This window comes from Schistocerca piceifrons, chromosome 1 (genome assembly GCF_021461385.2).
Source record: "Schistocerca piceifrons isolate TAMUIC-IGC-003096 chromosome 1, iqSchPice1.1, whole genome shotgun sequence".
NCBI lineage: Eukaryota > Metazoa > Arthropoda > Insecta > Orthoptera > Acrididae > Schistocerca > Schistocerca piceifrons.
In genome coordinates, this window is record NC_060138.1 from 573,656,276 (window position 1) to 573,669,603 (window position 13,328).

At 37.7% G+C, this 13,328-nt stretch overlaps 1 protein-coding gene across 1 annotated transcript in view; it reads left to right on the top strand.

The window, feature by feature from the left end:
• LOC124804863 overlaps positions 1 to 13,328 on the top strand; it is a 178,137-nt gene that overhangs the window by 128,418 nt on the left and 36,391 nt on the right. Inside the window, exons 8-9 of the mRNA XM_047265229.1 lie at positions 2,120 to 2,218; positions 3,701 to 3,993. Coding sequence (XP_047121185.1) covers positions 2,120 to 2,218; positions 3,701 to 3,993 — 392 coding nt within the window. The remainder of the gene's footprint in view (positions 1 to 2,119; positions 2,219 to 3,700; positions 3,994 to 13,328) is intronic.

Here is a 13,328-nt window from a genome sequence, read left to right on the forward strand (position 1 = left end):
GTATTATGACGTTCATTTGTCATTGGAAACATTTTTATTATTATTTATTATTACCATTTACTACCAATTCTATGCCATTCACCAGCCACAGCTGGACAGACAGCATCAAGATACAACATTAGCAAAATACATGAATACAACTTTACTATGATAGTAATTTAATACCGCAAGACATATTTAAGTTATAAATTAGATTACAATTATATCACAACTATAAAATAGATACAAGTATATAATTAAATTAAATATAACGGTTGCTGTTGGAGTCATGGAACTGAGCTGCAGCTCAAGTAAACACTATACTATTACTAGAGAAGAATTCTTCAATATTGTAGAAGGTTTGCTCTTTTAGCTTACACAAAATAGTAGTTTTAAACTGCTCCCATGGTAAAGACTGGATGTGATCAGGTAGAGCATTAAACAATTTTAGGGCCACCATTGGGAAGCTGTTTTTTGTCTTTGCTAATCAACACCTTGGCATGTCAATACTGTCTTTGTTGTGAGTGCTATATTCGTGAACTTCATTTCTCTTTCTGTAAGTATCATGGTTTCTGTTGTATCCGTAATTGGAGAAACATCAATGTAGCAAGTAGGTAGCCCAACACAAGACTGCCAGGCATGGTGTCGTATGCGGCTATATAGGGCAAGTGGTGGAGGAATATGCCCGCCGTAACCGAGTCCACTTGTCGTGTCCTGTTATGATTGGTGGCGCGGCCTCACATAACTGTCTCTCTGGAGGACGCCGGCCGAGGTTTCCATGACAGTGTCAAGGTACTCAGTGAGTGAGGTCCATGCTCCGCGCCTGCACTTTACAGTTGTGCAGAGCTGCGCATAAGCGGGGCGTGCCGGCCATTCGCTGTATGACATAAAGACCGCAGCCACGCAGCTGCAGGTGCCACGGTGTGGGCATTGACTATATCACAGTTTCTCGTTATGTGGAAGAGGCAGTTCAATATATACTGGCTGTAAACAGTCAGAACTCCTAACCTGGTGAAAATTGGTTTACAGTGGTCTGTTTTTTTGCTTGAAGTAGTGATCCTCATTGCTTTCTTTTGCAGTAAAAGCACATTCTTGCAGCCTGCAGAATGGCCCCAAAACAACAGCCCACAACTGATGTGGCTTTGGAACATTGCATAGTACACAGTTAGAAGATACTGTTCCAGTACTATACTTTTCAGTTCCTCAAGAGGTAGAGGATGCATGAAAGTTTGGAACATACATGTTTGGTGTGCTGTTGCCAGGTTAATTTGGTATCAATGAGAAAGCCCAGAAGTTTAATATCTGCTGTGTTACCCAGTGCTCCAGAATTGCTGAGGCTGCAATCATCCTCTTGAGTTTTTTCTTCATTAATTTTCATTTTGCTCATGGTAAACCAGGCCTTAGCTTGATTGAACAAGACTTCTGCTTGTTGGACTGCCTGTTCAACATTCTCTCCTTTTGAGAACAAGGTTGTATCACCTGCAAACTGCAAGGTGTGCCCATTGGAGCCTATGTCATTTACAAAGATAAGGAACAGCAGGGGCCCTATTATTGATCCCTGTGGCACACCATGCTCTGTCACCTGTTTCTCAGGTAAGATTCAAGAGTTTGCAGGACAGATCCCCCTACATTATATGTTTTTAGCTTTCTGAGCAAGGCCTTATGTGGGATGCAGTCAAATGCCTTACTAAGGTCACAGAGTACTAGTGCTATAGACTCTTTGTTTTCAAAACGCTGACTTATGTTTGTAACTAAGTCAACAACTGTAAGCACCATTAGTTCTGTATGATAGGAATCAATGCTAACATCACCACAAATAATTTATCCAGATAAGTTTGCAAAAATTATTAAAACTCTTTCCTAGTAGCTTGATGAAATTTACGAATGTATTAATGTAGCTTGTAAAACTAGTACTACTATCTTGGATAAAATTATCTGTGATGATTCATGTTATTATTTTTAATTTGTAACTGTGCTATTCAGGTAAAACTACTAGATACTGAATACAGGGAATAAATCAATTTCAAGGAAATTTATTTGTTATCTTTTACAGTGGACAGTTTTCCATTGTTTTGTTTGTGTGTGTGTCAATACTTTTTACAACAAAGAGAAATTAAGCTTCTTGTTTTCTGTTTTCCAGATATGGAATCAGAATAGGCCACCATGGGTACAAGCACTTCTGAGACCATTAGAGTCATTAGTTTTTCCCATCATACAAACTCTCATCTGTGCTGTGAAGGTTATTTGTCAATTCTTTCTGATTTACTAAATAATTCATGCATGAAAACTGTCTAAATTATTCACCTTCTGTTTAATTATATCTCAATAAAAATATCTTGCTTAAATTGAATGTTGTGCTATGAAATGTTAAACTTTGTGAAAAATCTTGATTTGGCACAGCAGCTGCTTTGTTTGTGTGTGTGTCAGTACTTTTTACAACAAAGATAAATTAAGCTTCTTGTTTTCTTTATTAAAAGTAGCAGTTTTAGTGAAATGGCAGACCATCTCAATGCATAAAAAATGCATTAATTGTAGGACATCTATCCAGTTACGATCAGTCTAGCTGCATGCTATTCATCAACTTCACTAAAATTATTGAGTGCAGGGAAGTACATGATTTATACATTGGAAAATACATTAAAGGTTAAAGCACAATGCCTTGTGCTTCACTCTGTTAACGTATTGCACTTGGTCATACGCACTCCAATAAATGTCTAAAACATAAATACGGTTTGCTTTTTGACAGGAACTAGTAGTTTTAATATTGACATACAGATAATTTATGACAAATCATGATTTTTCAAAAATATTTAAAATCTGTAAAGCATTGTCTACTTGAAGTAATAAAATTTTGTGCCAGTAAAATCTAAACTATCAAATCTAATCTGTAAAGGTAGCAAGCCCCGAGCATATACTTTAGAGTTGAAAATGAAATGCTTGGCTTGAACTATAAGGAGAACAGTAGTATCTTGGCTCTGTACTTCAAAAAATTAATGGATCAAAAGGGAGTTACTCATATGCCATGCTACCAAAATATTGTTCAACTCTCATCCATCACCTGAGACAGAAATTATACATATCACTGATGGCCTGAAGGATAATAAAGCATTTGGAGAGGACTTAATAGTGGTGATGCTCTTGAAACTGGTAACTAAAGATACTCTGACCAAACTAAGTGAACTCTTTCAGGGGACATGGAGAGAGAGTAGGATACCCTCTGAATGATCATTGGCACTAATCCACCCATTCCATCAAAAGGGAGACAAAACGGGTGCCAATAATTACAAGGGTATTTCATCCAGAATTCTGATAAACATATTCTGAGTGACTCATTGTCAAAAGTGAAATTCATTGGTGAGATCACAGACTCCTTTGAAATCAAAACTGTCATCAGACAAGGTGATGGACTCTCTCTGCTTCTTTTTAACTGTCTTGTGGATAATGTCATTTGGAATGGAGGAAGACACTGAGCCAAGAAGAGGGAAGTGAAGAACAGTCCAGACTAGGTCCCAAACTGAAAAAGGTGTAAGCTGATTGTATACCCTTTGCCAATAACCTAGCATTTTCACCAACAATAAAGGAGTCAGTAAGGGTAAAGAATGCTTTTGTTCTGTTTCAGATAGATAAATATCCAGATAGATATAAGGCATGTATTAAAATCTCAACTATTGTCTTTCATGAATTCTTGCCCAACTTATGATAAAGTTTTTACTTTTTTTAGGATGGTGCCAGCACAGACCAGGCTATGATACTGGCACTGGACTGTGTGGGACAAATTGTGGAGTGTGTACCCCCACATCTACTGTGTGCTGCAGCCCTTATTGAGGAGATGGTACCTGCAGATGTGCAGCCAATGGCTGGTTCTGTGGCACTGCAGCTCATTCTGTCTGCCTTGTACTCACAGCTGCAACAACATTCTGGATCGAGCATGGCACTCTCAGAGGCACTCTGTGACCTAGGACAAAACACCAAACAAACAGAGAAGATACAAGCACTTGTCATGAAGATAAATGAGTATGTTACTTTGACCTGAAGCTAAGAGAAAAATAATGCTCATTTTTAATATCTGTGCATACTTTTCTTACCCCTTTGTCTCAAATTCCTACTGGGAAACAAATAACAAAATTGTAGAAATTAAAGTTTATTTTTGAGTTGCTCTGTTAATCTTGGATCCCCTTTGGTTCCACTGATAAATGTACTGCTTTGTGTGAGGCTGTCCTACCTTTGCTGTTTCATATATGTGCCCCAAGTGTTAAGTAAATAGACTATTGATCCTATCACCATGAGTACATACTAAGTAATGTGATGCTGATTCTCACAGGTTTGCTTTAACTGGCAGGAAATAGCAATCCAGAAACCATGTAAAAATTTTACTGGCCTATTATCACACCAAAACATAATTACACTCTCCTATAACCTGCTTGCAAGATAGTATCTTTACATAATCCTTAGCCCATATCCATAGAGACTGCAAAGATAAAATTAGACAAAGAACTGCTTACACAAGGTATTATAAGCTATCATTCTTGCCATGTTCCAACTTTGAATGTAACAGAAAGAAATTATAAAGAGAGAAAGGACTTTTAGCTGTCAATTCTAAGTTCTGAAATCAACATTTCATTACTACAGTGATGAGAATCATATTTATGACATGTGCTACAAATTACAAGATGAAATTACAGTTTCTGCAAGACCTTATTCTGTTGGCATTACAGCTGGATAGTAGTGATTTCCAGTCTCTTAAAGCAAGAATCATGACTTGACAATGGTGTTATGATGGAGAGTATCTTGTGTTATGTTGGCTTGGAACAGTGAACTCACATTATGAGCCTATTTGAATTAGTGAAATATTGGAACCAGAGCCTAATCATCAATTATAATGACTGGGTTCAACAGGTACCATGTGACAGACAGTACGACAGGGAATTTTGTGCCATTGGGTGTTAGAATTCTCACTGTGTGGCTGTCACTTTAAACAGTCTGTGTAGTCAGTCATTCCCATGCATTCAGTAAACTCACATTTATTTCCCTGACTGCATGAGTTTCAGTTTGTTATCTTGTATGCCATCAAAGATTGTGCCTAGTGGGCTCCTTTGGCGTACAGTCGTAAAAAGAAGATACTTCTTCACAGTGTTTGTGTTCCACACAACTACCTATCAGTTTGAATGACTGTCTTACATGTCTGATGGCACTTACATTTTCAATACCCATCTTCTGTGATGCTTCATTAAGCACAACATTGTACAGTAAACACTAAGGCAGCATTTACTGAGAGTCAAGTCTAATATTAAAGGTAACCAATGGAGGCATGTCATGTGTTTTACCTTACAATGTCTGACAAAATAGTGAGGTACCCCCAAAACATGGTCTAATGTCAATGTACCTTTGTACATGTACACCCGGACAACAGATTTCAAAATTATTAGAGTTACAATTTTCTGTGACAAGCAGAACAGCCATCAGAGTGCATTATTGTTTCCATGAATAGTTTTGTTACCAGGCTTGGTAAACAATTTCAAATGTTGAATGACCACTTTGAAGAACACAGAAATACTATGTATTTATGTAAGACAGTATTACCAGCAGCTGACAGAGTTTTGAAGGGGCTTCATTGTGGGTCTTGATTTGTCTGGTTGGTTGATTCATACAATTTCCAGATTTGTCTGGCATTTGGACGTGACTGTGGCCTGATGTTTCACAGCTTGGGTACATGAGGGCAGACATATTTGTCATCAAGGTTCTGTTTGATAATGTCTGACTGCCACAAAGAAGGATTGCCTTATTGTGCAGCAAGCACATTATAACACCTTCACATCTGCACTTGCCATCTGGGAACAATTAATGAACTCCCTGCAACATTCTGTTATTCCACACCATTGATTAGAGGCTAGCAGCAGGTGGACTAGGGAATTACCATCCTCTGCATAAACTGCCATTAATACTACAACACAAATGGCTGTGTTTGTTGTGGGGGTGCTGCAACCAGGAAGCATGAACTTCTGGTGACTGGCATTGCATTGTGTTCAGTGATGAATGTTGGTTCTGCACTAGGCCGGATGACCATCATGGTTCAGTATGATGTGGGGAGCCATTGGGTAAGACTCCAGGTCATGGCTGGTAGTGACTGAGGGAAATCTGCTGGCACAATGTAAATCAAGAACATCCTGCATCTTCATGTGTTACCTCACATGTGAGACAATTGTTGTGCAACTTTTCAAGAAGACAATGCTCATCCACACTTTGCACATGTCTCTATGAACTGTCTGCTTGATGTTGAGGTACACCTATAGCCAGCAAGATCCCCAGACATGACCCAGATAAAATCAGCTTGAACATCAACTTCATCGCAGTGTCATTATTCAAGACATTAAGGTCCATTTACAAGAGTTGTGGGCTCCCTTCACTGGGGAGAGGAGACACTGGTTTTATGATGCCATTCCCAACTGAATAATGCCCTCCTCCTCTTCCGAGTGATTCACTTTACTTATCATGAAGTGTATCTGGTTGGCATTCTGTTCTAAAGCACTATACTGTCCAGGATTCTTAACCCTTTAGCTGCTGCAGATTTACCCATTGTGTGTGGCTTTTAGTACTCCTCTCTTATTACCTTATCCATCCACCTGCACCGAGTGTCTTCTACTCTGCTACTAGATACTGAGTTACCCAACTAGTCTGTTATGTTCTGTAGATATTTCTGGAATGCATACAATGACATTTGCCTTTGGCCCATAAAATTTTGTCAGCACATGCTAGGTACTGTGACTCTGTTATCTGCTCACTTAAATTTACAAGAATAACTTTAGAGCTATGTGCAGATTAATTACTGCACTGACTTACATGTAAATATAAATTCCTCACCAATTCTGTTTGCAGATGATACTTACATTTCAATTAAATATGATAATGCAGAAAAAATTCTGAGCTCTATTGTGAGCACACTCAGTATCCTATAAAACTGGTTACACTTTAATGGGCTGAAACAGAACATTGAGAAAACCCATTTGGTACATTTCAAAATCAAACATTCAAAATTTGTAGAGCTAAAAATATGGCATACAGTCAACTTATGGAAGAAGTTGATATGGTCAGATTCCTCGGATTAAATGTGGGCAAAAACTTAAGCTGGAATACACATGTTGACTTCCTATCAAATAAATTAAACAGTTTCACATTTGCGATGCAGATACTAGCAAATGCTACTGACATGAGTACACAAAATATAGCATATCATAGTTAACTTGAATTTGTTATTAGATATGGTACAATTTTCTAGGGAAGTTCAAGTAGTATAGGTACTTCAGATACTGAAGATCCAGGAGAAAGTTAGCAGATCATATGTACTGCACAGCAAACAGAAACAAATCAGAACCCAGTATCTTGGAAACTAAATCCTAACTGTTCACTCTCTATACATTTATGAAACTATAATCTTCTTACACAGTGAATAAAAAGTGTTTAAGGAGAATCATTCTAGCCAGAACTGTAAGATAAGAAACAAAGAGAATTTTATGATTCCCACACACCAACTGAAATTATATGCGCAGCCTCCATAGTATATGTGAATAAAAATATGGAATAAGTTAATAGGCAAAAACATACTTAAAGCCATATAATCTAAAACTAAGGCTACAGAAGATTTTGCGGGACAAATGTTACTATTCAATAAAAAAAATTTATGGAAGAACTGTTAATTTGAGCTAGGTGTAACATAATAGTGGACTTTTTTCCTATAACAGAACTGTATGATTATTAAAATATTGTTATTAGCATAAGTCATCTGTTTTGGTGAAATCATCCTATAGTATTTTGACATTTCTCCTGTATCTGAATCAAATGATTTAGAACAATTCTCCAGGGCCCAATTGAATCCCTATCAGATTCTACACCAAATTTGAGGCTAAGTTAGCCCCTCTTCTAACTGTAATCTATTGTAAATCCTTGGAACAAAAAACGGTGCCCAGTAGTTGGAAGAAAGCACAAGAAGGGTGCTAGAAGTGACACACAGAACTATCATCCAGTATCATTGACATCGATTTGTTGCAGAATCTCAGAACATATTGTGAGCTCCGACATAATGAGATATCTTGAACAAAATGATCTCTTCAATGCCAACCAGCATGGATTCTGAAAACATCGATCACGTCACTCCCAATTCACACTTTTTTCACATGATATACTAAAATCTTTTGATCGAGGCTGTCAGATGGATATGATATTTCTTCATTTCCAAACAGCATTTGACTTGGTGCCACTCCTATGCTTATTATCAAAAGAATTATTTTATGAGGTATCAAGTGAAATTTGTGACTGGATTGAGGACCTTTTGGTAGGGAGGACACAGCATGTTATTGTGAATGGAGAGTGATGGTCAGATGTAGAAGTAACTTCAGGTGTGCCCCAGGGAAGTGTGTTGGGACCCTTACTGTTCATGTTCTATATCAGTAACATTGCAGTCTGTATTAACAGTAACATCACACTTTTTGTAGATGATGCAGTTAGCTATTAAGAAGTACTGCCTGAACGAAGCTGCATAAATATTCAGTTAGGTCTTGATAAGATTTCAAAGTGGTGCAAAGATTGTCTACTTGCTTTAAATATTTGGAAATGTAAAATTGTGCACTTTAAAAAATGAAGAAACATAGTATCCTGTGACTATAATATTAATGAGTCACTACTGGAATCACCCAACTTGTACAGATACCTGGGTGTAACACTTTGTAGGGATATGAAATGGAATGATCACATAGGCTCAGTCATGGGTAAAGCAGGTGGTAGACTGCAGTTTATTGGTAGAATACTAGGGAAGTGCAATCAGTCTATGAGAGATCACTTACAAATCACTCTTGCATTCAGTTCTAGAATATTGCTCAACAGTGTGGGGCCCATACCAAATAGGACTAACAGGGGATAGTGAACATATACAGAGAACGGCAACATGAATGGTCACCGGTTTGTTTCATTAATAAGAGAGTGTCACAGTGATATGGAAGGAACTGAACTGGAAGACTCTTGAAAATAGATGTAAGCTATCCTGAGAGTGTCTGTTAATGGAGTTTCAAGCACTGGCTTTAAATGATGACTCTAGGACTATACTACAGCCCCCTATGTATCAATCAAATGGGGGATTGCAAGGATAAGATTAGAATAATTACTGCCCACACAGAGGCATTCAAACAATCATTCTTCCCACACTCCATACATGAATGGAACAGGAAGAAACCCTAATAACTAGCACAGTGGGACACACCCTCTGCCATGCACTTCATGGTGGTTTTCAGTGTATAGATGTAGATGCAGATTGTGTGTGTTATGAGACTAATAGATCACAATCCATAATTCAATGACATATAGAGAGAGCTCTCAGATTTCTACATGTTAAAACGATTCTTATGACTAAGCAACTGGTAATAACTAGCTTCTATGCTGACGCTTAATAAGAATAAACCTATTAGTAGTGAAGTAGATATTTTTTGATCATTGGTCATGTGTACCATTTGATTGGATGAAGATTGTGAGATTGCAGCCTTCAGTTCAATGACAGAACTTTACCAGGTGAAATTCAACAGACCTGAAGCAAGAATGTGCAAAAGCTGCTGCTGCTCCTAAAGCAAGATCTAATAGAATTACTTTATTGCACTATTACAATATATTTTGAACTCAGACACACACATTCATGCACACCTGTGTGTGTGTGAGGGGGGGGGGGGGGGGGGGGACCACATTGCACAAATGACATCCCACAATCTGTAGAGATTTACTGGATCAGTAAAGAAAAACATTTGCATTTCTAGTACTTTAAGATGCTTTTGTATATTGTGTTGTACACAAGGAAAGCAGATATATTGACAGTTTGTGATACTGCTTTATCAGATTGGCATTCATTGTGAACCACAGTAATGGCTCTCTCGTTGCACTATGACTGAGGGGTTCCCCATCCCCCCCCCCTCCCACCCCCCCCCCCCCACCCCCACCCCCTATGAAACTGCGTGGAAACTTCATGCACATTTGTTTTCCTTTGGGGCTCATACTATAGCAAATTGAGCTTTCAGTAGCACAAGGAGGATGAATTTTAGTAATACATTTGCTATGTAATTGTTGTGATAACAGCATAGCCTTTATCTGTTTTGTCTAGTATCATAACAGTCTTTTTTCTAATTTCTTCTTGCGTGCTGGAAATATGCAGTTAATTGTATGTGGGCTTACTTTGGGAGAGTACTACTTTATTTTTAGTCATTTATATGTAACTTATTAAATAAATGATTGAAGATTGCAAAATGCACAACTTTTGCTGTTCTTTTATGGAAGCACAGCTCATATGTAAACAGCTTTCAAACTAGAAGTCTGTAAGTCCCATGAAATGTACCTGGACAGTCTTCACAGTCAAAGTTACCAATAATTATATTTGGTACTGAGGTAGATGGCACAGTTGTGACAGCATTGCTTTTAACAAAGGAATGTTCACAATGTCCAACTTAATCTATCAAAGTAAACCATGGAAAAAACAAATCTGAGTGAGTGGTGATTTGAGCCCAATCACCCTGAATGTTTGCTATCTAAGAGCGGATAGATTCAGAAGCTTCCTGTTATTTATGCAAGTGATGTTAGAAATATCATATACACAACCACTGCAACTGGACAGTGTAATGATGACAAAGTGTATAATATTTTAAATTTTAACATGTCCTAAAGCACAACATTTATCCAACACTTCACTTGAAAATGGCTAAAGGCCAAAGTTCAATTATGGACTTCATAAATGAAAAAAATTAATACTCAAATGTGATAATAATGTCTATTAAAGTGTTTAAAATAATTGTGAATCCCACCCAAGAACAGTTGATAAAGATACCTCCCTTTGAAAATCAATATCATTCCACAAGATCATATAGTGACAAACAGCACAACAAGTAATTGCTTTGCTACCAGAGCATACTTAAAGAAAGTCTAGATGAAGGATAGCACAAGAAAACACAAAATCATTGATATTCTAACTAAAGGAGACCTTCATACAACTTAGACACTTCTGTACAATTCAGGAAATGATGTTTTTGAGACATTAGCCAAGAACCATTAAATGATGGTTTCTGCAAATTAGAACATCATTCACAGAGAAGAAGAAATGCCAGTACCAAATTGTCAATAAATGTGCCATTTTCATGAAATAAATGGTATATGTCATAGAGACTTCTTTTTTAACATTAACATCCCCAACAACATCATCTGTATGGAGATATGATCATTCATATGACTTTTGTTAATGCAATGTATATTTCTGCATTTTTAACATAATAATTAAAAATTTATCCATTTAAAAATTCTTTTCATGAATAAATAATAGCAGTGTCCTGGTGAAGTGTTTACTGCTGATAATTCATCACTGGTTGAATTGTGTGGAAGACTTGGAATCAAACAGGGTAACTATGAAATAGGAGGAGAAAATTAGTGGCAGGTGGATGTCGTGATCAGTTGGTAAAACCAGTGAATATGACTCAGTTAAAAGAGCAGCTGCATCTACATCTATACTCTGCAAACCAATGTGAAGTACATGACGGGGTGCTTCCCTCCATACCACATTAGGACTTCCTCCCATTCTGCTCACAGATGAAGTGCAGGAAGAGTGACTCCTTAAATGCCTATGTGTGGTCTGTAATCAGTCAAACTTTGTCTCTGTGGTTCTTGTAGGAGTAATACATAGGTGGTTGTAGTTTATTCCTAGATTCCCCCTTAATATTGGTTCCTGAAACTTTGTAAATAGGCTTAGTGAAATAGTTGACATCTATCCTTGAATGCTTGCCAGTTCAAGTTCTTCATCATTTCTGTGATGCTCTCCCATGGGTCAAACAAATCTATGACCATTGATACTGCCTTTTTTTTGTATATGTTCAATATCCTCTGTTCGTCCTGTTTGGTATTAGTCCCATGCACTTGAGCAATGGTCTCAGATGAGTTGCACAAGTTTTTTGTAAGCAATTACCTTTGTAGACTGACTGTATTTTCCCAGTGTCCTTCCAATGAACTAATGTTTGCCACCTGCTTTGTCTTGGACTGAACCTGTGAGATCATTCCAATTCATATCCATACAAATTGATACACACAGGTATTTGTATGAGTATAGGTATCTGCAAGGGAGGGAGGGGGCCACTTTCCCCCTTGTGGGATTTGGGCACATTTTTTTTTGTTAGTAACAGAATACTCACAAATTTCCAGCAATGATGGTCTGTGGCTGCAGCTTTTACACTGCCAACCATGATAGTAAATACCATGAATTTAACAGTCATGATATGTCTTTCCTTTTTTGGTTGTCATGCTCTTCATGCGAAATTATGACATTTTACGTAAGTCTGACATTTGCCTGGTCTGCAGTGGTTTGAGGACTGTTCTGTAGTTAGGATGAGTATAAAACTGTACAGAACTGCGCCTTTGGCCCTTACTGAGCTGCAGAAAGGGACTGGTCCACACTCACTGCTGCACTGATTCTGAAGCCAATTCCCAGCATGACATGAACATGGTATCAGTAAAGGTGCCCACCATCCATCTCCAATTCTCATAAAGTTGCCCCCACATTTTGTTGTACAACAGAATCACAATAATAGTTTACTGTTTGTCTGTGCACATAGTAAATTTGCATTGGCTTGCTGATCATGCATTCTTAAAATATAATGTAATTAGATACTCAAAAAAACCTAATACCAAGTGGTACTGGGAGAACACACATAGAAAGGTCTATCTTGTGACAGAAGGATTGAAGGGCAAGGAGGGGCGGGAGGCAGAGGGGGAGGGGGGTGAAGGAAGAGTACTGGTGAGATGTAGGGTAGTTATTTTAACTGATTATACATTCCATATTACATAACAGCGCTATTGTTGTAGACTCTGAAGAATACAGCCATACCATACTGCAAGTACAAGGGGGTACTGTCAAACAGGTTGATTTCGGATGGTTTTTTCGTTATTTTGATTGTAACTTTCATATATATTGTTAGATTGAATTGATTATTATGGAAGTGGTAGGGTATGTGTGTAACAAATAAAATATCCCAGAACCAGAATGTGTATGTGTAAGTATATTTATCTGAGGCAGTTAAATAAAGTGTCCGAAGTCACTCCATGGATTGGGGTGATTTCGGACAAATGTGTGTTTTAAATCTCTGTCCGAAGTTACAGTATATAGAGGGTGAATCTGGACAGTTACTGCCTTTTTTTTAATTCTACATGCTTTTTATTTGATTTTGGTGACATTTTACACATGGTGGGAGATTTTCCAGCTTTGCCTTGATATTGGCTGAAAAACATCTTAACAGTCTCTTTGTTCACTTCTGCATGAGCTCGTTTAATATTTTCACTTAAGTGAA